This window comes from Python bivittatus, unplaced genomic scaffold (genome assembly GCF_059951505.1).
Source record: "Python bivittatus isolate LINGU-HERP-01145 unplaced genomic scaffold, Pbiv_v1 ctg000350_np1212, whole genome shotgun sequence".
Lineage (NCBI taxonomy): Eukaryota > Metazoa > Chordata > Lepidosauria > Squamata > Pythonidae > Python > Python bivittatus.
The window spans coordinates 26,652,775-26,680,577 of NW_028277074.1; the positions used below are offsets into that span (position 1 = coordinate 26,652,775).

A 27,803-nucleotide genomic window follows, 5' to 3' on the forward strand; every position below is an offset into this window, starting at 1 on the left:
AGGTTCTTTCAACAAGCAAATTCTCAGCTTTGGATTTGCTTAACATTTGAATACACTTATAATTTCAAAATTTAAGAAAATAAGAACATAAAACTCATCATTCAAATCACATGTATTGACCTTCCATTGTGACATAAATCTCTCTCTCTGTACATATATATAAAATGATGAGAAATTGCAAAACTTCTAACCAATATGTTTTTTGTCCATTCTGTGGTTCAAAGAAAAGTTTTTTTTAAAATAGTAATGGTTCCATAATAATACTATTTATTATATATCTCTAGCTTACTTTATAAGGGCAGCAAGATCTCACATTTCCTTCTAGTTTTGGAAATACTTTTTTTCCCTAAAGTTAGTATGTTCTAAGGACTGGAGATAAGTCAAGTACAGGACAACTGAACCATATGCCACAATTTAGAATTCTGTGTATTTCTATTTTCCTCTATAAAGGGAGTAATTCCAAACATGCGTAAGCATATTTTATTAATTGTTAGGAGCTCCCAGAGAATAGGATGGCAATTTCACGCATCAGTGATAGTTTGCATTGTAGCCATTCAAACAAGCTTTTGTAGGTCTAATATTGCTATCTAAGCTTAACTAATATTGCTATCTAAGCTTAACTTCAGTACTGTATTTCAATATTCAGTAAACTGTTATGAAGGCATAAAGTTAATACATTATTTATGAAAATATGTTGCTTTAACAAATTCAACACTGAATTTGGCTACTGATTTCAACAGAGGCAGAATAGTTCCCATTAGGTAAGAGTCTTCCTAGTGTTCGTACAGCGATTGTACAAAGAGATTGGCATAAAACACAATCCAGCATCATTTCCTCACTTTTGGAGCAGAAATCTGGGGCTACCATCAGCAGAATTAATCCCTTTATGAAACCCACTAAGGCAATGTAGGAAATGAGGGTCTGTGCAATACTCTTGCTTACTAGCCGACCGTGTTATATAAGCTCCAGAACTCAAAGATCTCTCTGTTCTCCACCTTGATTATCACAATGTATTTTCTAAACACATCTAGCAAAGGGGCAGGATGAAAATTATGCTAACTTCTGTCAGGATCCATTGATGCTTGGTGTGAAGTAGCATAGGGAAAGATCTTAATGGTTTAACAAGCATGCGATTGTAGTTAGTTCCTATTTCACCTCATTTTCACAGTTGTTCATCAAGAAGTTTTAGCCCCTTCAGATATCAAATAGAAAGTATGGTGTAGAGACAGGAAAACTGCTATCATCCTTCCCCCTCTACCACAAATCCTGACTGAAAGATTTGAGTAGCTTCTTGATCTCATGAACAACTAAATGCAGTGGCACCTTGTGCAGGCCTTTCCCATCAACCTTTTTCTCCTTCCAAACCTTCTCTTTTATAATGCTTTAAGAAGTGCTTTATTTAAAGGAGAGCTAAAGTAAAAAAATGTATTTCAACATGAAAGAAGAAAAGAAGATGAGAGTATAATAGTAGGAGTTAAGATCCAGTCTAATTACACTGAAGCTCAAGCCCAAATGTAAACTATAATAGTCATAGTTCTTGTCTTGGTTACAAGTGTTGCTTCCAGTATCTCACTCAACATAGTTGAGCCTTCATGTTACTGCTAGATCACCTGCCAGCTCATTTAGTGTCTGTTTGAATTGTGGTGAAATAGTAGAAAAGATAGCAATCACTGCTCCTTCCTGCCCTTCTCCTCTACCAGCCTGTTGCTGGCAGGGCATTGGGTTTGTGGGAACACTCATTTAGATTCAGTTAAACTGTCTAAGAATGAATTCATAGATCAAGGAGCATCCTTTCCCATGATCAGGTTATTTCTCTGGGCACTCCAAAGCATTCATACATGCATCACTTGATCTTGGGAATTCTTTTAGCATCTATCAGCCACTTCTGACATCTATTCCATGTCAGAAACTCTGCTTCCTGGATCTCCAAATAAAGACAGAACATTCAGAGGGTCCAGTAAGAAGAATTTGGTTAGTATATATTGCTTGCATCTTTTCAAGGGCAACCATTTCACATCTTGAGGACTGTGATGCAAAAAAGGCTTTACTGTATTTATACGAAGTGATTATATGCATATGCGACCATTAAAAATGCTGCTGTTTGGTGCATCAAATAAATAGGGTAATACACACAGAAAGACTATATAAGATGTTTCATATTCCAAATTTCTAATACCTATTTTCCCCAAAAGAAATGGGGTATCCTTGTACATAACATGGTACACTCGTACATCATTTTTACTAAAAAAAATGAATAATATATGTTCTCCATTTACAGATTTCTAAAATTCAGGTTTTCATTATGTGTCTTCAAGAAGCCCATCATTATATGACAGACATTTTAAATTAACTTCAATCAGCATTTCCATTTATTTTCAACTCTGGAAAAACAGTCTGGTTTAAAATGGCTATCTATTATTAGAAATTGCATGCTCCCTGTCCCATATATATGCATATACATATAAAAAACATTCCCTTCCTTTTCTCTCTTTACCTACTGCAACATTAAGGCTATCTTATTACTGTAGAGGAATACTGAAATGGATGTAATTCTTAAAAAACAAAACAAATGAAAATCTTTCCTTTGTCGTAAATTGCATTTGTGCCTCTAGAATGACTGTCCTGGCACAGCCCTGGAACTTGTTACACAAAGATGCTGAAGAGAGGGAACTCAGCCTGGTTAGGCTGCAGCAAATCAACCAGGAAACACACTGTCCCTGAGAAACCTTCAAACAGACTGTAAACATTTTCCAATGCCCTGGAACCAGCCTTAAATTCTTCAGTAAACAAAAACTCAGCAAACCTAAGAAATAAGTAAGATAAGAAAAAAATGTATTATTGGCTGTATATAAAAGAAATGAAATGAATGCCTTTGTTCTATGAATAGATGCACTTCTCAGGTGTACCTTGTAGCATATTAGACTGTCTGCTTCTGGTTTGGAACAGCTCCATCTTAGCCCTCTCCTGCTTGATTTATGTATTACATCATTGAAAGCGAACTTATCGGTGTTTGCTTTGACTGGTTCCAGCTTAATGCTCTTTGGCTGTACCTTAGCATTGCACTGTAAAAGTGGTTAGCTTCATAGTACTCTGAGTAAGTCCAGAGAACCTACAGTCCTCTGATGGCAAACAGTAGCATCTATCTGAACTTGACTGAACTTGAAAACCTCAGCAGGGTTTGTATTTGGACAGGACATTCTAGGGCAGTGTTGTCCAAACTTGGCCACTTTAAGATGAGTGGACTTCAACTCCCAGAATTCCCCAGCCAGGCTGGCTGGGGACTTCTGGGAGTTGAAGTCCACTCATCTTAAAGTGGCCAAGTTTGGACAACACTGTTCTAGGGTGATAGACTCAGTGAAAAGTTGAAGAGGCAGTAATAAATTGTTGGATATTGTTGCTGTCAATATCCCTAATTCCCAGCCAGCATAGTATAATATTATGTTATATTATCTCTTTATGTGGTCGCTAAGAGTCAACACTGACTTGATGGCACATAATCAGTCATAATTATATTTTGAGGTCTGAAATCAAACACATCATTTCCTGATGATACCAGATCAAGAGAAAACTGATCTATGGGATCACAGACAAATTTCAAAATTGCAAACAGTGGGCATGTATATTTGGAAATTCAGACTGATGATTTTGAAAAACAGCCCAGAGAGGATTAGGGAAGTTTGGAGTCAAGAGGGAGATATATTTTGCATATTTTTCTACAGCAAATGCCAAATGACTAGAGGTAGCATACTGCATGCATGCCTGCATGCACACACACACTTTCAAATCTAAAATAATGTAAATGATAATGTAATGGCAAATTAAGAGAATAACACAAAACAATTATTGTAACATGAATGATCTTTTGTATGATCTTCTGATAATTTAAAAGTTCTGTTCAGTTACTAACCTTTGTGCTCTGTACATGTATTTAGAATTTCCTGTTAGCCTGTATAGGAGCAGGAACACATAAGCACTGCCAGCCACCCCATGACATATTCCGGGTCCTTTTTTCAGCAGTCCTTTCTGCCAAGTTAGCTCTCCACAGCGGATACAAGTGTCTAGATACTGGGGCTTTTTAGAAACCAAATATGCTTTTGCAAACATGTATGCAATGCCTGAGGAAAAAACAAAGTGATGTCGTAAGAACCACTGAAGAAATAAATGAAGAACCAATTGCTACAGCACGCATGAAAACAGAAAATCTGCAGTTAGCCCAGGGATATAAAATGCAAATAAGGTGCCAAATAAAGCCTAAAAACAGTCACTTTTTTCCCTTTTAAAAGCCCACCATTACCCAAGAAGTTGTTTCATTCTGTGATAAGACTATCTGAATGTTCAAATTTCCTAGTATTCCTCACTGCTTTTTAGTCTATTCTCACAATGTTTTGCTCCCTTTAAAAATGAGATTATTGCAGATTTTAATTGGCAAGCAATTGGAACTGGCGTATGGAAGAAATATGTGGAACGGGGGGGGTAAACAAACCCTTTCATTTTGTTTGCATCCTTGTAAATAATGTGTTGCTTTCAAACTGAAAGTTCAGAGTGCACAATTAAACTGTCCCAGCTAAAATTAATGATGTTATCTTAAGCAGCTGATTCAAAGAATCATAAAAGGATAGAGTAATAGAAATGGAGATACACACACACGGGCATTCTAATAGCCATTATTACGAGATTTTCTGCTTTCAAAATATCTTTTGTGGAGAGGACCTATTTGCTGTTCTTCTACAAAGAGCAAACATTTAGGGCTGGCCTTATCTGTTTATGCTGTGGGCCAGTTTTATATTCTGATCTTCATGGCTTTATACAAGGATAGGAATACTGACAGAAATCAAATAGATACAGTACATTCACAAAAAGAGGGATCCTATTTTATCCTTTGCAAATAGATTTCATACTCATCAGCCTAATGAAACCTGCTAGAATGATGTTATAAACTACAGCAACAAACAAGGCACTTTGAGTACAATTGTGGAGTCCCGTAACTCCTTTACATTTTCAGTGGAAGCTTGTTGGCATCTGTACTTGTAAGATTTTAAAGAGAGCTCTCCATTACTTAAACTTTTGAGTTGTTTCAGTAATAGTAAACCTGTGTAAGATAACGATAGTAATTCTACAAATGTGGAAACCTGACTTCAAATGAATAGTTAACATTTGCCCTACTTTCTCAGCAAAATGACACTAATTTGGGGAGCTACTTTATAGTATCTGTATGAGAACCTGGAGCTCCATGACACCAGTGTACAAGTTCATTCTCTCGCTCAATCATCTCTCCCAATTCTGGAGGCCAGTTGCAATTCTGTTCTTGATCCATGAGAAAATCAACACTCTGCCATACTAGTTCCTGATCAGCTGGTGGGAGATATTCATAATAGGAAAGCAGCATTTGTAGGATAGATGAGAGTCCATGGGCAGCTCCTGCAAAAAGCAGAAATAAAGTAAGTAGTGTGGAACCATTTTCCATGGGGTTTGATTTTTGAAAGGGATCAGAATAATGCTATACTCCAGGGTCAACCAACTGAACGATGGCAGATTCTGGGTAAATAAAAAACAGGGTGGTGCAAAGCAGCACAGCTTTTGGAATTAGAACAAAGCAGTGGTGCCACAAGGAAAGGGGGGCCCTTCAAGGCTTCACACAAGCCCATGAAAAGATAAATGTATTACAAACTAAGTCATGCTGTGTAATTCATTATTATGATATGTACTGATTGTTGCCAACTTGGATGACTTTAAGAAGAGCCATTTAAAAAGAAGATAGCATTCAAGGAGGATAAGTCCATCAATGACTGCTAGGTCAGCCATAATGATTATTAGGGCTGTCCACGACATCACATTTGATTCCAAAAAGGCATGCAATTCCATTAAAATATGCAGCTGCTTTAAAGACAATGCTATGTTTATGCCCCCGTGCTCCAAAACCCTTTTTGAAATTGAATCCAAAGTGCTGCACAGCTTTAATGGCTATGTCCCTATTGCAGGCAGTGGGCCCCAATGTGTAGAAAATGCTATTATGCTCGGGTCCTTTCTGCAGTCTTCCCAAGGACTTCTGATTGGCTAATGTGGTGGTGGGTTGGTGGTGGGCAGGATTACATGGTCTTTGTAACAGGACCAGCTGTATTATTTTTATGGTCTTACATTACGAAATGTCTTCCTGTCAAAGAAAGCTCACCCTTACAAAAGGGAGTGATTGAGCATCGCCTCAATATGTGTTAATTTCCAGCTTGACAAGCCAAAAGAAGGGGAAGAGACAGAGACCACTTTCTTTGAAATGGCAAGTCACCAGTGGATCACTAACTTTAAAATGTTCCTCTTTAAAAAGATAGCTGAGACACCATCCCCCATTTTGTGTGGATGAAAAACCTTGGCTATCTGGAGTCCTTACTCTGGGCCTGCCCAAATAAGATTTCTGCTTCATTTTATTTTTCAGTATGACTGTTAAGCCAAAATCCTTCAACTGAATGTTTCTAGGTTCTCTTTTATTACTTTTTCACTACTTCAAAGACTGGAGTTTTGCTTTGACCCTTTGATATAGCCTTTTTTGTCCTGTGGGCTACATGTTTTGGGCCATAATTCTCATTCATCCTCACCCCTTAACCAGATCTGGTAGTGATTACCCAACTAATGAAAGAAATAGGTTCTCATTTACCAGGGTATCAATTTGCTCAGCAGACTTCCTGCTTTGCCAGCACCTGTTCTTTGTCAGTTGCCAAGCTTCACACTAGGGCTCGGCAATAAATCCAGAAACTGTTGATTTAGCTCATGGCTAGACTTAGCAGACCTAGCTTCGGCTAGTTTAGAATCTTCACTGCAGACAAGAACAATGAAGCCTGAACACAGTTGATTATAGAACAAGAATTTGGGCCCTTTAAGTTTCTGTGCATGACCGTTTAAACTCTTAGCCATTTTTCTTCTGTATTTTTGAGTTAACAGATATTTGGTGGTTGGCTTGGTGCCCTTGGGCGGCTCAGATATGGTTATCTAATGCTCTTATCTAGCTTGGAAACCATCAGCTTCAGCCCTTGCACAAGGGGCCATTCCATCCTGGATGGGAAAGGGGGGCCCTTTGGAGCCTGGAGAATATATAGTTCTATCTCAAGTGCAAGATTGGATGTGATATTCTCCTATAATATGATTAGGTCCACTGTTCAGTTAAGTACATTTACGCATGAGTAAAAGAATTAATAATTTGTATGCTTTTTGTTACCTCTTGGTGGAAAGGATAATTTCTCTTTTAAGATACAGTATGCTCTGGGTTGGATTTTTCTTCCAGCAATGTTATTTTAAAATAATGTTGTTGTTTTTTTAAAAAAGCATTTTGATTATTTTTGATCAAATGTTTTTGATCAAATGTTTTTAAACAGATTAAATTACCTTTAACCTTTAATATAAAATAATTTTATGTTCTGCATCAGAGAAAACCAAAATGCTCCTGAGAAGCATACATACAGTACAGTATATTACTGTGATGCAGAGATTTCATACTGAACAGTACAATCTTATTCTGAATTTAGTCTCATTAAGTTTATGGGGCCTTATTTCTAAGTGCATAAGACAGCTTTCTTCAACCTGGTGCTATTCAAATGTGTTGGGCTTGAACAGTCAACATACTTCTGGCCTTACTTTATGACGAAGATGGGAATTATAGTCAAATACATTTGGAGGACACTAAGTTAGAGAAATCCAAAGTATATAGTTATCATGATCCCAAACAAGATGACTGTATTACAATACAACAGAAATATGACATTAGAGAGAACTTGTGTTAAAATAGAAGTTTTTACTTACCAAGATATTCTGTTCCATAGTAAGAATACATGAGGGGAACTGGTTTTCTTTTCCTCAGTGCATATTGTTTTCCAGATTCTAACACTGCCTGACAAATTGACTTGATTTGTGTTGGAGTCAGTATCTAAATGTGGGGGTGGGAATGGGGATTGGAGAAGAATATCAGAAAGTTATAGATGTTAATTATAATTCCTAAAAACTGCTTGCAAAGTATCTAATGTATAATTAGTAAATCTCTAAATTTCTGTCAGCTGATCAACCTATTATTCCAGGTACATTGCTATAACCTGCAAACTGTCCATGAAAACAATTAGATCCACAGTTGAAGATTTGGCAGATTTTTTAAAATTAGTATGTGACTTATACTTTCCTACTGGACCAGACTGTTCCATTGTTGTACAGATTTTACAATTTTTCCTCCTATTAAGAGCAATCCAGGTGGCTGCAACATGTACCCATTATTTTGGTCCTAATTCCTATGGTAATGAACATTAGTTCCTGACAATCTTCCCTGGGGCACCCTTTTATGCACCTGGACAATGACATCACATGTCCCTTTAGACTTCTTTTCTCCAGACTAAACATCCCAGGTTCCTTCAGCCTGTCCTCATAGGGCATGTCTTCATGTCCCTGAGATGATGAGGTACATGTTGCAAGATGCAGGATTGGCAGATAAATACTAGGGAGAAGCAGTTAATACAGTGAGCAAAGCAGGTTCCTGTCAGGTTCAGCCCAAGAAACTCAGTGGGAGAATTCAGGAACAGTTCAGTTACTTTATTAGCTTACACCTACTAGACAGAACTTGCCAGGCTAACTCTAACCCCCAACGACAGCAACTAAACACTCTGAATTCCTTAGGGTAGTGCCAGTCTTATCCTCTTAGTTTTCACACACTCGGGCTCTGGGCCGAGGAGATGCTTGAGATTCCTCTCCGACCCCCTATGACCTTGGACCTCCTCACTCATGTCTTCCATCACAGTTCCAATGAAAGCCATAGACACAATGCCATATAGCTATGGCAAGGAAGGAAGCCCAGCTCAGTGCACATGAAAGTGGTTCTGAAGTGTATCCATATTTGCCAAAAGAAAAAAGAACTAAGCTGAATTGCAGGCATGAGGAAGGAATGATGGTTGGATTCTCATAAAACTGCAAGGGATAGGGGATCCAAGATCTTACAACAGCAAACATTAAAGTATACAACACTGGTTATTTTGATGCAAGGGGAGCAGAGAATAATCACAAGGTGTCAGATTTTGTTCCTTCTGTCCAGATAAGTAGTGAGTAGAGACCATGAGCTTTGAAGGAGGTCTGTATTGCATGTCCAAACTCAACTGCATGGCAGAGCCAGAAGAGGAAACTGAAGCATCCTAAACCACATGCTCCAAGAGATCCAAGAAAGGGGTCCATCATGAAAGTTGTCCTACTTTGCCAAAATGGAGCAAGTGGAAGAACCCTGCATATGGAAGCACATTAAATGGATGCCAGCCACTGAAAGACACAAATGGAAAAAGGCTGAAGAAGAGGGGATTGAAACTCTGCAAGAATTACATGTGGAAATTTGTCAAACTGACTATAGGGAAGAATATGTAGAATGCAAGTGGTTTTTAAGGCCAAGTACAGTGCAGAAGAGGATGTCCAGCACCAACATCCAGACTAGTGGCCAAAGGATATGTCCAGAAGTATGATGTTGACTGCAATGAAAAATTTACATCAGTAATCAAGCTACTTCTATAAGACACTGTTTAACACAGCAGCAGCAAAACACATACAAATACATCACCTGGATGTAAATACTGGTTTCCTGTATAGAAAAAATCAAGAAAGACATCTATAGACTGAAGCCATCTGGTTTTGAAGAACCAGGAAAGTAAAATATGGTGTGCAATCTTCAGAAGAGCATCTACAGCATGAAGCCAGCAGCTGGAGCCTAGAATAAGAAGCAGAACCAGATGCTTGCCAAGCAAGGTTCACAAAAGATAAAGCACACCATTATTTTTATTCCAGATTCAGAAATCATAGATGAACACATATCTTTTAGTCATACATTACCAAGATAAGAAGGATTGCAAAGAATTTCAACAAGGAAACAGAGGTGAAAGAGCTGGGAAGTATCTTCTACTAATTTTGCATCCAGAAAGAAAAAGAGAAGGATGGAATTTACTCAAATGAAGGTGGAAAATAAAAGACAAATTCTCAGAAAGCTTCTAAACAACTAAAAACTGAGAAGTTGCTTATCATTATGGAATGTAATTCACTAAGCATGTATGAATTACTTTAAATGGCTAATTTGAGCCACTACACTCAACAACAGTTGAACTGAGAAATAATTATAATAACAGCCTTTCTTTCTGAATGAAGATCCTGTCCAAAATAAAGTTAAATGGTTCAGGAAGAGATTACTTGCACAAGAACCCAACATCAGAACATTATTTTCAAACATTAAAAAAAGAATATGGTTTCAAATTTGCACATAAGATTGAGAAAAATAGGTAACACTTTAGAAAAGAGAAATAAGATTCAAAATTCTCTTAATAGGTTAAAGAAATAATCTAAAAGTAACAATGAAATCTTATAGAAACAAGCATAAACATATTCACTTAGAAAATAAAAATGAGATGTAGATGTATATGAAGAGGGACATCTAGTTTGGTAATAGTATTTGTGAAAAAGATCTAGGAATAATAATTGATTACAAACTAATATGAGTCAGCAGTGTGATATAGATGGAGAAAAAGCCAAATTCACTTTTAGGCTTCTGTTGTACTTTGCCCAAAGTCACTTCGTGTGAGATGGGCAGCCATATAAATTTGATAAATAAATAAATAACTTCTAAATCATGGGAAGTAATAATTCTACTTTATTCTGCATCAGTCCCAGCACATTTGAATATTGCACTCCTATGTGGTACAAAGCATGATTGCTTTGAGAAGGATTTGTAAAACTAGAACGAGTGTAAAGAAAGACAACAAAGATGATTAAAGGACTAGAATCTTAGTCCTATAAAGAGAATGTGAAGGAATTAGGAATGTTTAGCTTCATAAAGAAAACTGAGAGGGAAATAATAGCATTTCTCAAATATCTGGAAAATGTCACACAGAAGACCTATTGTTTATCATTCCAAAATGCAGGACATGGAATAATGGATTTAAGTTACAGGAAGACAGATTTTGATTGAATATTAGATACACCATCCTAATAGCAAGAGTAGTTCAATAGCAGAGCCAATTATGCAGAGAGGTATTACGTTCGGATGAATTCAGGAATAAATCAGACAGCAATCTGTCAGGATTGCTTTAAACTAAATTCCTGCACTGAGCACAGAGTTGGACTTGATGGTCTAAATGGCCCCTTCCATCTCTATAATCCAATTATTCTTTTCTTGAGGGATTTTCTTTCATAGAAACAAGTTAAAAGCAGTGATGAGAAAATGGCATCTGGACCCTCCATTAAATTCCTTTAATAAGGCAGTGTTTGAACAATAAAACTCTCATCTGGAAGAATTAAGAAGCCCTTTTCTGAATATGTTTAAACTGATAGAGATGGTTTCAGTTGGAAATATTAACTTATAATCAAGCCAGTTAGCTAGCTAACACAGCCCACAAAACTTGGTGATCCAACTTTTCAGCATGAGAGACTGGTCCAGTGTGTAGTTCAGTGTTTTTCAACCTCAACAACTTTAAGAAGTGTAGACTTCAACTCCCAGAATTCCCCAGCCAGCATGGGAATTCTGGGAGCTGAAGTCCACACTTCTTATAGTTGCTGAGGTTGAGAAACACTGGTGTAGTTAATGCAAGAGTTAGAATTCCTCCCAGTTTTTTTCTGATTTGAGGATAGGCTTGTGAGCTACTGATTGCTCTTCCTCTCCTCTCCACATTCCCCCTCCCTTTTTAATAGATGCTTTATCATCACCTGTGCAGTTCCCCAAGAAACAGGTTGTGCCTTGTTGCTCTCTTGCTATGATGTACCAACACTATAAAAATAGTCTCAAGACTATATAGCCAAGTTTTATAAAATTTAATATGGCAAAATAGATGGGATCTTCTTTCTTGATCAAAACAAAAGTTGGTGTCTTTCATAATTGCAATAGTTAACTGCACTGTTACAATAACATTCCATATCTGAGCCCTCCCCTTATCCCAATAGCTGGGTTACATAGCAGGAAAACTATTTATAAGGTATACTGAAAGCTGGTTAATATTTTTCTTCTCTTTATTACTAATTTAAACACAATGTATGACTGTAGCAACAAGAGTGGACTTGATTTAGTGACTCACATTTTAGTGCAATGGAGGAATAAAGAAAACAAAAGCTGATTCTTATCATGTATGAGACTTAAATCACCATACTGCAAAACTTTTTAAAAAAACTTTGGCTTGCCCCCTGCTGAGAGTCCATCAAGAGGAGTGCAAAATATATCCATGCTCTGGTATCCTGTCAACATGCTTTCTGTTTGGCTCCTTAGCAGATATTTTATCAGTAATAAAATTGAAGATTAATTTATTTGTCTCATGTTAAAAATAGCATTTGTCTGATGTGGTGCCTATTTGAATATACAAAGATATCAGTATATAAAAGGGTTTAAGAAAACAAACTCTAACCATTCACACAAATATGTAGCTTTGGATCATTTTCCTCAATAAATCAATGAACAAGTGTAATTTTTTGACTCACTTGTTTAATTAGGTTCTCTTTATCTAGTTTCAGGACTTGTGTGGAGAACAGAACATGTTTTAGGACATATTTATGCAGAAATATTGAATATTCAAATAGGTTCACAAACCTTTAAGCTCCACTGTATCTATAAAAGTATTTTAAGAATTAAATATGCAATGCTTCTTCAAAAGTATCTGATTCCATGTATGATTTTTAAGGGAGTCTACCAATAAACTCATATAAAGTCTCTTCCATAAGTTGATTTATAATAGGAGCACATAACTGCATATAGCCATTCTTGTTTTTTATTCCCTTAAATGTAGCGTCAGCCCTAAAACCAGCTGAGGATAAACACAATGTTCCCCATAGAAATCCAGAAAGAAGAAACAGAAAATCTTAGTTCACCCCATGTGAAACACACAACCCCACTCAATTTGCATCACTGCATCACTCCTTGCAGCCCTTACCCCAGATAAAAATGTTTTATACAACTGTAGCCAGCTAAATGTTGCCTACTCTTGGAAGCCATCAAGGGCTATAGACATCAAGGGGAAGGATATCACCATCAACCACAGACATTTATTTTATATCTCAGAACTGCTCAGCAAGAACAATGGATGACACTTTGTAGTATCTTGAGGGTGGGCAGACAATGAGCATAAAATGAAGCAAAAAACATAATTGATATTCAACAGGCAAACCTATTTGAGCAGCCAAAGGGTGTGGATCAGTCCAATAAGATTTTAATAATATGCTGTATTGCGGCACGCTAACAACTGTCCACCAGGACATATTTCCTATTAAGGAAGCCTCTAGAGCACTTCTGAGGAAGCAATGGTGAACTGAAAATAGCTCCGCTAAAAGCAGAGCCAATGACCACAGCAGAATGAAGAGCCAAGCGAGTAGACCGGCTCTTCGTATTTCCTCCCTGGACAAGGAGAGGACATGAGGTCACCCACAAGTGCTCCAGACAGTTGCTCCTTGTGAGGAGACCACAAAACATGGTCTCTGGTGGGTTTAGAGCTCTGAGAGACAGTGGAATAGCCATCCTGCTTAAACCACAGCTGGCACCTTCAAAAGGGCACTGGGTTCACATACTTCATTTTCTAATCATTTTTGGAAACTGCTTGTTAACTGCTTTTCAACTATCAGGAACCTTTGGATCAATACATTTTACAGCACTGGGTGAGTTTCCTTCAATCCTTAGTGAAAGAAGTTTTAAATACAAGTTTAAGGACTTAAAAATATATATTTTGGAATAAACAGCAAAAGGGTGAATAGAACTTTGATTTTGGAAAGTTACAAATGGACTAAGGGTCCAGATGGATTTGAAATAAGATTTTGGAATTAATTATAAGAATCCTTCCCATGGGAAAATGCTTTTGTTTTGAATTCTCTTTAAAAAAAAACATGATAGGATAAGACTTTGAAGATTGGACACTAGAGGGAACCAGAAGGAACTAAAGATTACAATTAAAGGAGAAGAACACTTAAATTTGACTTACTAAAACAGAATGAAGCAAAATGTTTTAACATTGGACATATTGAAAGATATTTTGAACAATGGACCCAGAACTTAATTTTAAGAGTGTCTGCCTCTATAGTTATACTGTGTTTCAAATATGTTATGAAAGAGGGATTCGTTTTATCTGACAAGATTGAGACTTATCTGAAAGTGGATTTAAAAATGATAGCTACAAGAATGATATGGAAAAAGATGCTACACTGGACATACAAAAGAAACCAGCTGATGTCTTAATAATTAAAAGATATACAAATAACAAACCAAGAGAATAACCTGAATAATTTTCCTACATTGGATTTATAAAAGAGGACTGTTAAAGCTTTGAAGAATTTTGTTACAATGAACAAAGAAAAAATGAAAAGAAATCAAGTTCTAGGACATTATTTGAAGGGACTAAACATCAAGATTGTCAAAAATAAAAGGAACTTGTTGATTTATTTGATCAAGGTTAAAATAGATATGGCTGGTGTGGGTCTTCCGGGCTGTGTGGCCGTGGTCTTGAAGTTTTGTTTCCTAACGTTTCGCCAGCACCTGTGACCGGCATCTTCAGAGTGCAGGAGCACAGACAGGAGCAGTTCTCCTGGGCACAGAGAGGACTCTCTGGGCACAGAGAGAACTGCTCCTGTCTGTGTTCCTGCACTCTGAAGATGCCGGTCACAGGTGCTGGCAAGACGTTAGGAAACAAAACTTCAAGACCACGGCCACACAGCCCGGAAGACCCACACCAGCCATCGTATGCCGGCCGTGAAAGCCTTCGACAGTACATTAAAATAGATATGTTGTTATCTTTGGCAACCCTTAATGGACTTTTGCTGATCAGGGCTGAAATGATAAGGCTTTAAGGATTTGTTTATAGATAAGAGATGGGATATGGGAAGAAGAGATCATTTGCTGTATTTTAAGAGGAGGTGATAAGTTACTAAAATTGTTTATACTTGTTTTGATGAAAGGAGAAGTCATTTCTTTATATATTTCTTTTCTTTTTCTTTATTATTTTTTCTTTCTTTTCCATTTTTCTATTTCTTTCTTTTCTGTACTTTCTAATTTTATTCTTTTATTTTTTTAATTTCTATTCATTTTTATCTTTAACTGTAACTTTTAATTAAATTACTATTTTTTAAAAAGGAAGCCTATAGAAATAGTAATCTCACCCACAATTTTATCATAGATTGTGGTGTCTCATGGTTCTGAAATCTGTCTGATACTGTTCCAGAAGCAATAACTTCAACAACTGTGTATTGGATTCTTTTTTGCTTCTGGGAAACACAGACTGATTCAGGTCTTTGGATTTGATGTCTAGCTTTTGCATTTACTCAGTACTGAACTGAAGTACTCTCCGTCATCTGTGAGCCACAGAAAACTACACTAGCATGAAATTTGCTGTCACGACTAGTAATCCCTATCCCGTCCCTGTGGCCTTTATTTCTGCAATCGTCTGGCTTTGCTCTAAGATTATGGCTTAAGGCTGCCTTTAAACAGTATAGTCGGGTAATGAAACGTCTGCAATCCAACAACCAAGCTCAGAGAGTACCAAGGACTCCACAGTTCAACCCTGAGCTACATATATTCTCTTCTATTGAAATTAAATTCCAAAGAATTTCTATGTTTCTAACTGTCTCAGATAATTTTCCACGTTGAGAAATAAATAGAGGTAGAATTCACTATTAACAACTATCATAAGATTAATCAACAATGGGATATAAACCTCAAGTGAGGAAATATTCCTCCAAATTTTCCTCTGGTCTCATTGTTGAAACTTCTGAAAGACCAGGTTAGGGACATATAATCATGGAGAAAATTTATCTATGTGGTCGCTAAGAGTTGATAATGACTTGACACATAATCAATCAAATTTCATGTTGGTGGATATCCAACAATTGGAGTGGCAAATTGTTTCTTTCTTAAAGTCTGTGAGACTGAGACAACCAATCAAAAGATCAGGAAATTCCTTGAAAGACACTTGTACAACCTTTGTTGAAAGAAAAAAGAAAGTTGGTCTTTTTCCCAACTATTAATCAGATCCAAGATCAGCCAAAAGGTTAGCTAGATGCATCCTAGCACACTTACTATTTATTTCTATTAGAGTTAAATGAGTTATACTTTGGCTAGATAGTACCCAGACTTAAGCCAGCACAACAGTTAAGAAATACTGTTCAAAGAAATTGTCATATATATAATTTAAAAACTGCTGTCTAAATTTATCAATGTAACTACATGTTGCAATACTGTGGTATCCAAAAGTTTGTGAATGTTAACAATTTCCAATAATTCTAAAGATTTTAGAAGACAAGAAGGAAGTGTGGCAGAGTTCTAGTATTCCCCAGTAAATATATACCAGATTAACTTTTTTAAATAATTGACTACATATATAAATCTTAAAGGACCCATTTCCTCTTTCTCGTGTTGAAGATTGCAATTTTTATACGTAGGAAAAAAGATTATGCACAATTCCACTTAATACAGAACATTTGATCAATGGACAACATGCTCTGCAGTGACTAAAATGCTAAGTACTTGGAATCAATAATTTTTATTCTGTTTTAATGATAATGATAATATCCATGTGTATGCTTTCTGACATTAATGCATTGGGAATTGAAAAAGGCTAAATAATTAACTTTAAGAACAAGTACATTAGAATTTCTTGTGTGATGTGCAGATCTGCTGTGTTGTAAAAGATGAAAAGTTTTGAAGATGAGCCAAATCAAGTAAATACTCTTGAAAGCTTGGATAAGTTTAACATTCAATCATACTTAAATTATTGTCATTGTTATTGATTGTCCAAATGCTTACAAACATTCACTTACTTTTATTGAGCTTGTACATTGTATTGAGCCTCAAAGTATTGAACCTGAACAAAAATATATGGTAAATTCAGAGATGCTTATTGTTTAAACAATCAAACATTAATCTTATATACAGTATAGATGTAGTCTGTTCTATTTTAAAAATAGTTGATTGAGGCTCATGTACAAAATATGGATGCAAAGTGGAGGCTGTGTTACATCACCTTAGACTTTGGCCTATTTTGGAAATAAAATTGGACCAATTAACATCAGCCATACTATCAAGGACTCACTAAACTGTCCTTTCTCAATGTGATATATACAACTGTCTACCAATTGTGTCCTTCTGCAGGTTAATAAGCCAACAGGTCAATCACTATGCAAACCCTTAAGCTGATACAAATTTAACTTTAAAATGGCAATACTCAGGAATGAGTAAGAAGACATTTCAGTCAGCTGCTACCACTAAAATCACCAATTCAGATGTTTACCAAAGGGGAGAAAAGGGTTAACAGGAAGGTGCTGTGACTACATTAGCAGATCTGATCTTCAGACTGATAACAATTTTCTTCCTCCATTTCTCTGTATTGTCTGGCTATATAAATTAATCACCTGTTAATTAACTCACACACATTGGCTGCAGTCTCACAACATTCTTACCTTTGGTAAAGTGTATCATGGCTTACTGAATTAACCCACTTTTCTGGGTTCACATCACACATTGAATCACAACACACAAGGCTAATACATGATTGGCTAATTTGTGGTTCAGTGTGTCATGCAAATATAGCCTATCTTTTATTGCTTTTGTGCTCTGCCCTTGGGGCAGCAATCGGAAACAAAACTTTTACAAAAAAAAAGGTGAGGTGCAGCCAGAGGAAAAACTATACTTTACATTATACAGAGCCCCAAGTTAACCATACATCCACAGGAACAGATGGAAAAGAAGCAAAGATACTTGCTCAAAAGTTTAACTCCAACTGCCATCATCCTTTGCTCATGCATGTAATGGTTACATCTAGATTGACCAGACTATATATAAATGAAGATCCACATCAGGGATACAGAACTTCTGTAAGCTCAAAGGCTGCATCAAGTAGAGACAAGACACAATTGGGAAGAATGAGAGTTTTAAGGGAGAAATGGGTGCCTTGAACTGTGGAAGGCTGAAGGCCGTGAGAAGCAACCAGTGGCTTGTACCCCCCCCCCCACCACGATGATGTACAGCCATTTCGATGAGTGGAGTTGTTTAAGAACACAGATAGAAGTAGTTTCCTCTTAGGGGCTTCTCACTCTTAATATTATTCTTAACCCCTCTCCCCAAAACAGCCTGAAAAATGTTGGCCCTGCTCCTGGGTCTCTCTGGAATGTCAGAAGGCAAAGTTGCAGCCCAAGCCTGTTTAAGACAGTTGTCAATGATTTTCTCCCCTAAATGCTTCCAAACTGTCAGGTTCAGCCCAAGAACAACAAGACAGTCCAGGAACAGCTCAGTTACTTTATTAGCTTACACCTACTAGACAGAATCTTGCCAGACTAACTCTAACCCCCAACGACAGCAACTATAACCCTGAATCCCTTAGGGAGGGACCAGTCTCCTCTTCACTTTCACATGCTGTGGCTGGGAGCTGAGGAGATGCTTGGAATGTCTCTCCCCCTCCCTGTAACCTTGAAGCTCCATTCCAGGATCATCCTCGCTCATGCCTTCCATCACACAAACTTCCCAAACCCACAAAACGTTCCAAAACATTTATCTCTACCCATCCTTGGGACTACAAAAAATGTAGTGATGGACTACCATTTTTTGCATCTCTGATCTGGATCAATTAGAACAATGCAGATTTCTGGCACCAAAGGTCTTATGTTTGTGCTTAATTGGAAATGTTTAGGAAGAAAAGTCTGAGCAAATATATAGAGATATTCCTGGAGACAGGGTGTCCCTTTATTGGTCTCATCCAGGCAGTGCTATGCCTCGAGTGAGGTTCTGGGTGCCTTTCTTTTCTGGTCCCTTTCATATATCATCCTCTCCCCATGAGTTTTGTCTGATCTTAGGACCCATTTCAACAACTATAATTCTGAGAGATAAACTGCATACTTTATCATATGTTTATCTGATTTATTTACAGGACTTATGTGGCTGCCTATCTCACACAATAACTCTAGGAGGTTCACAACAATGTGAATGCTGTACTTAGATGGGAGGGGGGCAGCAAAATAACAAATTATTTAGCAAGGGCTTTGGGCACTTCCTGGAACTGCAGTGGAGAGGTGTTTTAGGAATCCTATGTGGCATGCAGCTGATGATATCATCGCCATCACAAACCATTATATAATTGGTGATACACACAGCTGCTGCTCTCCCAGTTACCATGGCTCCTATCCTATTATCCACTATTTTCCTAAATTAATCCAAGTTCACACAAATTTGTATTAAAGAGGCCTCACTTGTGTACTTTAAGCTATTTAGATTAGAGAATAAAACTAGTTGCAAACCTTGGTCTATGTTCATTGGTTAAATACATTGTTAATTTGGTGTGATGATCAATTCAGAGGTCAGTGTTAATAGTGGTCTGGGACAACCCACTAATCCAAACAAAAGCTTCTTAATTTATAAAGCCTCTTTTACAGTACTGACCCCTAAGCAATATTAGTTACCAGCCAAGTCCATTTTCTTCCCCTCATGTCAAACAAATGTTAAAAGCCAGTCTAAGCAGATGGCTTGGGCTTCAAAATAATGATATTCCAAGAGCAGGAATTAACAAATGCTTCAGTTTTGGCTGGTAACCTTGTGAGAGCACTGTAGAATTCAGAATATTTATGGTTTCTTAATGATGAATGTAACTTAAGATCCACAGTCAAACAAAATGCTTAATGTACCACTTGTGTTCTGCTTCCAACCTGTCACCTCAGTACTAGACTGGACATGTAGCTTTGAACCAGATCTCAAAAGTAACCTCAATAATCTTGATTTATCAAAAGAGAAATGAGTATAGATTATTGGAACTGTGACAGCACCTGAAACATATTGCATTGGGATTAAAAGGGTTAATCTGTAGTTAGTATAAATCCAGGGAAGGGGGAAAAAGTAGGGGGAGATCTCTTAGTAACCTTGTGTATATTGTAACACTAATCCTCTATTTCCTCTCCCCATTTTTCATCTTCCATCTGAAAATGTAAGAGAAGAAAAACGGTTTTGTACAACTTCTGAAATGAAGCTAAATTAGGTAAAAATATTTTCTTTATAGCTCTACAATGTGCCTGAAAGCAACTACTTATAACAGTTGGGTCCTGAGCCAAGCTTCCATACTGCTTTAGTTATGCAGATAATCATAGGTCTGCTCTAGATTCATCTTTATAAATATTGCATTGTCAAGGGGGTGTTGATATAGTAGTAGTGATGTCAATAAATTTTCCAGAATAGAACAGAAAAGATTAATCACCAAAGTTAATAAAGTGTTGAGAGTGCACAATATTTTTAAAGGACTATTTAAGAATGATGTACAGTTTATATAACTCTATCACCCCTGTTCTGTAGCAGCTGTTTTATCATATTTAGTACTTTTAAAAGAAGGACTGCTTGATAGTATTGTAAAAATAGACATATTTCTTTGGATAGGCATGATAAACCTATATATTTTATATCTACATGTTATATGAACAGTCATAAATAAATGTAAATAACTTGTTAAATTTATTTGTGACCTTTTGGCTAGTGGTCTTCACCATATGTTATGATACTAAAGTAGTCCATAAACTAATTCTATCTAATATTTTTAAACTCAACTGTCTTTTAGAACAAAACAAATATTTCTATTCATTTCTGTTTATTTTATGGAATGATTTGTTTTTGTTTTTGAAGTGATTATTTGTAAGCAGTTACTTACAACCATATGTGGCTCTTGGCACCTATTCTGGAATAGTGATGGAGCAGAATCAGAAGCTCCTGTGGAGTGTGCCATCAGTTATTATAACAATGATTTGTAATGGACAGTTCAGAGCACTGTGCCACCTTATCAGCAGTGCTGTGGCACCTGATAAGGTATCAGGAGTTGCAGTGTCTTCTCCTCCTCCATTACCACTCTCAGAAGTTCACTTTTCTGCCTGTTCCATAACAGATAGGACACAGATGCTTACAAAATATGCAAAAAATTCTATAGCATTAGATTATGCATAAAACTTTGTCATGTACAAGGAGCTGATAATATAAAATTAAATACTATAAAGAGAAAACAATAGAGGAAGGTGAATAAAAGCAAGGGATATAAACTCAAAATGAATATGTGTTTATTAAATTTATTTAGTCACATTTATTTAGATTTAGTTACAAACTAAATTGCAGTAGGATAAGGAAACTAATTTTCTGTATCAAAAACTACCTTAGCAAAATGATTTGAAAGAAGTAAGAGAAATAAATCCAAATTTGGAGGATGCTTCCAAATTTAAGGGGCCTCAAGGGAGAGAAATGGGATTTGTTTGAGGAAAGAGCACTGAAGTTAAGGAATTAAGATTGTGGGCAAGAATGTAACAGGATATAAGAAAGCATATACTGTTAGAATTAAAAATGGGATAGAAAGCAGGACTAAGAAGTCTTTGGAAGTAAAGACCAAGGATGCTTTGATGTAACTGAAAGTAAGCAGAGAAATCAGAGCAGGGATTTAAAGAAAACCCATAATTACTGTGAAAGAAAACATGGATTATTTTGATAGCAAAGAGATACATGAGCACATCAGAGGATTAATATGAAACAACAGAAGACCCAAAAGAAGACTGCAGTAGTTTAAATAAAGGACAAAATGAACTAAGAAGACAGAGAAGAGCAGCTGTACTTTAGCAATGTAGTAAAATGAAAAAATATCATGATTTGGCTATAGACTAAACATGGCAAGGCTGGTCCGTAACATTCTGGCATCTGAGGTAGGGAGCTCAAATAATGGCCCCAAGCATCCCTACTTGATCCAAAACTTTGAAAGTTCTCAATTCTACCTTCTTCCTGTTCTATTCCCCCCCCCATGTTTCTGTTCTGTTCCATTCCCCAGTAAAGGAGAAATAACAATTTAAAATGTTTTGCTCAAACATTTTAAGTAACTTTTAAACACCTGACCAGCAAATGCGACTTTTCTTGTTTGCATAATAAACACTGATGGAGTTCCAAAGATTTGAATTACTTCCTGAAGATCCACACTCTATTTTCTGTTGAGATTGCAGGGCTGACCAGTCTCTCCTGTGTCATAGTGTAGATATGTTCTCATTAACTTCAGCTTGGAGAATCTGCATTCTCCCCTATCAACTGTTATAATAGGTGTTTGATGCAGAGCAATAAAAACATTTTGAAAGAGAGTGATCATCTTATTCATGCACTCATATTTCAAAAGAGCCTTTTAGAACTGATCCTGCTGAAATGTATCTTGAAAGGGCTTTTTGTTCATCATCCAAAGATCTTGTATATCATCATGTGTCAACATTGTCTGTAGTACCTTGCATTGTTAGTGTACATCTTTTCCAAATGTTGTAAGAGAATTTGGAATATTATACAACATTCTAAATATACTTCTGTGTTCTCTAATCAGCGTGAACTGTTCTTCAATTGACTGTTTTACACAAACCAACGCTGGTTAAATAATTGTTGTTTTTAGTTTCTTATGGAATTATCACATGCATTGTAATCACAGTATTTTATTCTGTACATTCTGTATTTTTGAATAAATGGAAAATTACTTCAGTGTGAAGTTCATCTGCCAACCTCCATGCACTCTTCAGAATGTTTTCAAATTCTTCTTCTGGTAAAATTATAGTATTATTTTGCTTTGTCTACTTGTTCCATTGCTTCTTGCTTACAACATTTATTTCAAACAATATATCCTGCCATATTACTAAGCTACACAGAAATTGGAAGTTAAGTATATTTCTGATTATTCCATTTTCCTCTGCTGTTTTCCTATAAATGATGCCTGTCAAAGCATTACCTTATAAAGACAACTATGGCAACAGTTTTGGGTAGCAAACATTTCCATGATAGCACATGAAGCTTTAGAACATTTTGCCAATAAAGAGATTCTGATGCAATCTTTTCTTGATATTATTTATGGTGGCTTGTAACCTTGCTTTCATCTCAAGCTCTTTCCACCTATGAAATGTTCCTTAGTGATTTACTGCTTTCTCATGGCATGCCTACTTCCTAGCCACATTTTCCCCAGCCCTTTGTTCCTGTAGAACCCACTGTGGCTGAAAGATTAGATTGGAAGAGTCTGTAACAAAAATAGTATGTTGCATATTGGGGTTTTTACTACATAAGCCACAGCCTCTTTGTTGCCATTGGGGATTTCACCCACATAGTTTTTTGATGGAAATTTCTACTGCATTGTTTTTAGGGAACATTATGTTTTTCACCTGCAAGGAAAAAGAAGTTCAGGAAGTGAGTCAGGCTGCTGCTCAAGTAGGTTCACAGTCCTGGATCATCTAGACTTACTGTACTCAGCAGTTGCTATTTCTTGCACAACACTCTTATCTACAGTTTTCTTCAGGAACACGCATGGCTGAATCCATTTGAGGTGGAAATATGGATGCTGGTGTAGCTGCCAGATCACTTGATGAAATGGAAGAGCAGGCATCCTTCAACCCTCGCAACCTCACTGGATCTGGAAGACTCATGTGAACAAATGCATCTATGTCTCTCAGGAGAGATTTTTCCTACTTGGAAAGGCATCATTTTTCTGAATGCTCACCCAGAGGGTCATTTTTTTATTTCATTTATGACTGCTGTTCTATGCTAGCTATAGTGGTTCTCAAGATTCAGTATGAAAGGTAAAAACAAGCAGGCTGGTAGCAGGACCTAAGTGAGGGAAGATATCAATGCCTTAAGGGTCTAACTGGCTCTTCTTATCTCTGAGCATCTGAATGCTTGTTCTCCTCAAGTGGGTTCAAGGAAGCAGCAGGAAGGTCCTTGCAAAGCTAGTATTAATCAGTTCAAGTGCCTGGAGTGCTAGGGAGATATCTCAGATACTCCTGCTCTTCTCTTTTCCTGCAGCTTCTGCTGCTTTCGGTTATTCCCTCTCACCTCTATTGTCTGCCTGTCTCTTGAGCCCTCAAATGTGGGAAAGAAAAGAGAACAAGCAGAATATATAAACTCTGTATTACTGCCCACATAACCATTTTCCTTGATGTGATTCTTCTACATGCTCCTTTTGGAAGCTTTCCTCTGAGGCCAAGGCATTTAAAAGTGGCTTTTGTAGGAGTGAAGCTCTCATTTTCTAATTGGTGAGGTGCCACTCAAAAGCTCAGTGCTGAATTGCTCATTTGTCCCCCAAATACAAGAGATATGTCCTGATCTGTGTCACTTAGGAGTGTGGATAATAGGCATGCTTCTTTTCACGTGTTACGCACTCTGCCTTGTGAAAGATTAAGGCTTAATTTATCTCAAGCAGTTGTCTCACCTTGAAGAAAGTACATTGGCCAAGAAAAAACATAATGACTGCTCTGCTGCTTTGAGGCAGAGGCTCCTTTGCAGTTGAGGGGGTGCCCTGCTCAAACTCTCACTCTTTCAAAGCTCTGAACAGTCCTAATGTCCCTGCAGCTTCTTATCAGAATGCAGAATATCTGACCATGAGGATATAAAATATAGCATTCCAAAATACAATGTATTTTCAGCATTGGTATGATCACTAGGACCAGTCATTTGTGCTGGAGGTAAAATATAGGATGATTCTACCATCTTCCCCATTCCACATAAAGAAGCTCTTGAGACTGAGAGGTGAATCTTACTCAGTTCTGGCTGTGGAACACACTGTGTACAAGAGTCACCTTCTAGGCCAAGATACATATTACATTTTCACATGCTATTTCATTCCTCTAAGATAAGTCAGGGTAACTAACTTGATATCAATATAGAAGAGAAAGAGCTGAGTATGAGTAGCAAGAAGTGAAATCTGAGCTACCAACTGTCTAGGTCACAGTTTAGCTGCTCTGAACCACTGTGCTGCTCCTGTCTCTTCATCAGCTGAAGGGCAAAAAAGGTTGGTGTATGCGTCTCTATTTTAACAAAGCTGAGAACATTAAGGTGTATAATATGGCTTGGAATTTTCAAACAGAAAATGCTGCAATTATAAAATATGTTGTGTCATTGCTGTGGTAAGCAGTATAAGATCATCAAGACAAATATTTACATGCTACAGTAATGCAATTATAAAACAGAAGTTTTCAGCTGACTATATAGAAACAATTCTGTGGATGTACTTCCCTAGCATGAATGCAATTTTACCAGTAAGTCTATTGTGAATCATGGAATATCTATTTGAGTAAGACAGAATCCTGCATAATCATCTAAAAATAAGGAATACAATCCCTTGCAAACTGCATTCATTTTATGGCTCTCATCTTAAAAATGGCTGCATGAAATTCAATTAACTGAATTTCATGTAAATATATAACTTTATTAAGTGGTAAGAAGAAAAATAAACAACTCATATTTACTCTAGCAGCAGAACAAAGTTAAATTTATAACAGTGGGCTTTATAAATGAGTATTTATAAATAAATATAGATTATGTATAATGTATGTATTTTTACAAGCCATTATATTTATTTTTGTTACTGCTATCTTCAAGACCTTTCTTTGTTTTTGATAAATGTTGATATAAAGTTCCATAAATCTGAATACAGTGCCACAAGTTTTATTAGAAAGCAGTGTTTTAATCCTTATCCTATTTATTTGGAATTAAATTAGGTTTATTTCCAATTATATTTATTTGGGTTTCTTTCTCAACTGCATCAATTTCATTTTGAACTTTTCATTATAAAAACATAATTCTTAGAATGTTTTCATCAGTTTCTTCATTACTAATATTGGTCTTAAGGGTCAAGAAAAAGGAAAGTAAACAGTCAATCAGCATTTTTACATCTACACGATAAATGCCTATATGCCTACAGTATCTCATCAGGGATGAGATAAAAATAATAGGCTGATTGCAGATAGTCAGACATACAGCACTAGGAATCATTGGCTGAGGTGGCAGAATTCTGAAAGCAGCAGACCGCTTGGGTTGAAATGCTAGCCTAAAAACAATGAGCTGATACAATTTACGATGTGGGGGCCGTTGTGCATTCTTGAGTGCATTCTCTTTGTCTCTCATCCCTTATTAGAAAATGAAGTACAATTTTAAATTACTAGTGTGAAGCAAGGCAAAGGGGTTGCAACCAACAAATTTCTTAAGGGTGGAAATAGCAATCCCTTCTCTGTCCAGATGCTGTGTTCTTTGGAAAATAGGCCACCACCACCAAAATAGGCACCAAACTGCATTCAAGACAGTAAAAGATGCACAAAATTTATAGTCATCCACTTACAGAAGCAAAACGTTTAGCTTCAAGCATATTTGACATTTTACTCAGGAGTACCTACTGTGAGTGAGAAAGCAAATTCTATCCTAGCATTTATTTAGGTAGAAATGGGTAGAGTGGGAGAATGGAATTGGGGTCACTGGTCATACTGCAAATTTCCATGTGTGTAACTGAATTTTTTGCCTTTATCATCTACTCACAAGTTCTTAACAGGCATTCTGATAATGGGCATGAAGTGGCGATGGCAGAGCATTAGAGCAGCATTCAGCTTGTGTTCCATTTCTTGAATATTAGAAAATGTTTGCTTCTAATCGAAGTGGTGTGTGTGTGTGTGGGGGGGGAGTGAATCTGCCACTTAAAAAAAATTAGAAAGAGTAAACCTAAGGAAAACTCTAAGCATAATTTTGCTCGCCCACTCCTGTGTATTCATTTCTACACAAATAAACGTATGAGAGAGAGGCTAGAGTGGTTTGTGAAAAGAAATTTAAATGCCACTTGCGAATTCTGTTCCAAAGGCTTAAATAAACGGTGAAGAGACAGGCTAATGTGCCTATCCCAACATATTTCCAGTCAAGTCTTCTTAGGTGTCTCCAAACCCCAACAACGAATCTTGTGATAGGGATGGAAGGGAGGGACAGAGGGGGGGCGGTGGCAAAGGGTAGAGCCGGACAAGGAAGGGCAGGTCAGGGCAGGCGTGGCACAAGGCGGGGGTTCGAAGCGCGGCTACCTCCATCCCCAGCTTCTGCTTCAGCAGCAGGGCCGCGCACAGATAGCCGGCGCGGCCTACGAAGAGCTCGTCCGAACCGCACTCAAGGAAGGAGATGGGGACGCACGGCTCGCACAGCTCCCGAAACTTGCCCAGCGACGTGGCCCATTCGGGTAGTCCGAGCGCCTGGGAGACCAGGGTGGCCACGGCGTAGATGCCAGCGCCCCCGAGCAGGAAAGCGGCGCGGGTATCAGGGTCGGCTTCGCCCCAGTCCTCCTCGTAGCGCACGCAGGCGTCGATCAGCCGCTTGGCCGCCCGCAGGTAGGGTTCCCGCGCCTGAGCGAAGAGGGGGCACTGCGCGACTTGGTACAACATGTAGGCCACGCCGGCCACGCCGCCGTAGAGCCCCCCCTGGCAACAGCCCAGGCCTCCTGACGCTTCGCCGCCACCGAGCGCGGGCACCTCCTTGAGGATGCGGTCGACGGTGGCCGTCACCAAGGGCATCGCCACCTCCTTGCATTGCCCGGCCAGCAGACTTCCCTTGTAGTCATCGAAGCGGTTGGCAAAGCAGCGCTTGCTTCCCATTCCTGGCGCGGCCCGGCGGCGCTTGCCAGTCACACGAGCCTCGCCGGGCTCCACGCGTTTGCCTTGCTCTCGGGCGTTCGCCGGCGGATGGTCCGAGCCGCTAGTTCTTGTGCTGGGCGCCGGCGGTCTCCCGGGGAGGCCTCGTTTGCGTCGGCCGGTTGAAGGGGAGAACGAGAACTACCGGGCAAGCCCAGCCAGGGGATTCTTAGGTGCGCTTCTGCCCGCAGCCCGTCCGTCTGCCTTCCTCCGCTCTCGCTCGCGGCGCGCTTTCTCTCCGTCGCCAACCTTACCTGAAGCGTCTGCGAGGGGCAACCACCTTCGCCTCGTCCCTTGGCTTCCTTTTTCTCTGGCGCGAAGAAGAGGCGGGCACTCCCCTTCAGCTCTCGAGAGCAGCAGCCCCTGACAAGCTAGCTTGGTGCCTGCGTGGACAATGGACC

At 38.0% G+C, this 27,803-nt stretch overlaps 1 protein-coding gene across 1 annotated transcript; it reads right to left on the reverse strand.

Annotated features, from left to right (window-relative positions):
• Window positions 1–136: 136 nt before the first annotated feature.
• Window positions 137–27,803, reverse strand: LANCL3 (LanC like family member 3). Its single transcript, XM_007424059.4, has 5 exons — window positions 26,803–27,803; window positions 7,786–7,909; window positions 5,221–5,418; window positions 3,908–4,115; window positions 137–2,803 (listed from the first exon to the last, which is right to left on the reverse strand). The coding sequence occupies exons 1-5, from the start codon at window positions 27,364–27,366 to the stop codon at window positions 2,644–2,646; spliced, it is 1,254 nt and encodes a 417-aa protein (XP_007424121.2). The 5' UTR covers window positions 27,367–27,803; the 3' UTR covers window positions 137–2,643.

Coding starts and splice junctions, on each gene's coding strand:
- LANCL3 (XM_007424059.4), bottom strand. CDS start 27,366: ATGGGAAGCAAGCGCTGCTTTGCCAACCGCTTCGATGACTACAAGGGA. Junction 5,419..7,785: donor CTATGGAACAGAATATCTTG/GTAAGTAAAAAC, acceptor TGCTTTTTGCAG/GAGCTGCCCATGGACTCTCA. Junction 4,116..5,220: donor CTGGTGTCATGGAGCTCCAG/GTTCTCATACAG, acceptor TTTTTTCCTCAG/GCATTGCATACATGTTTGCA.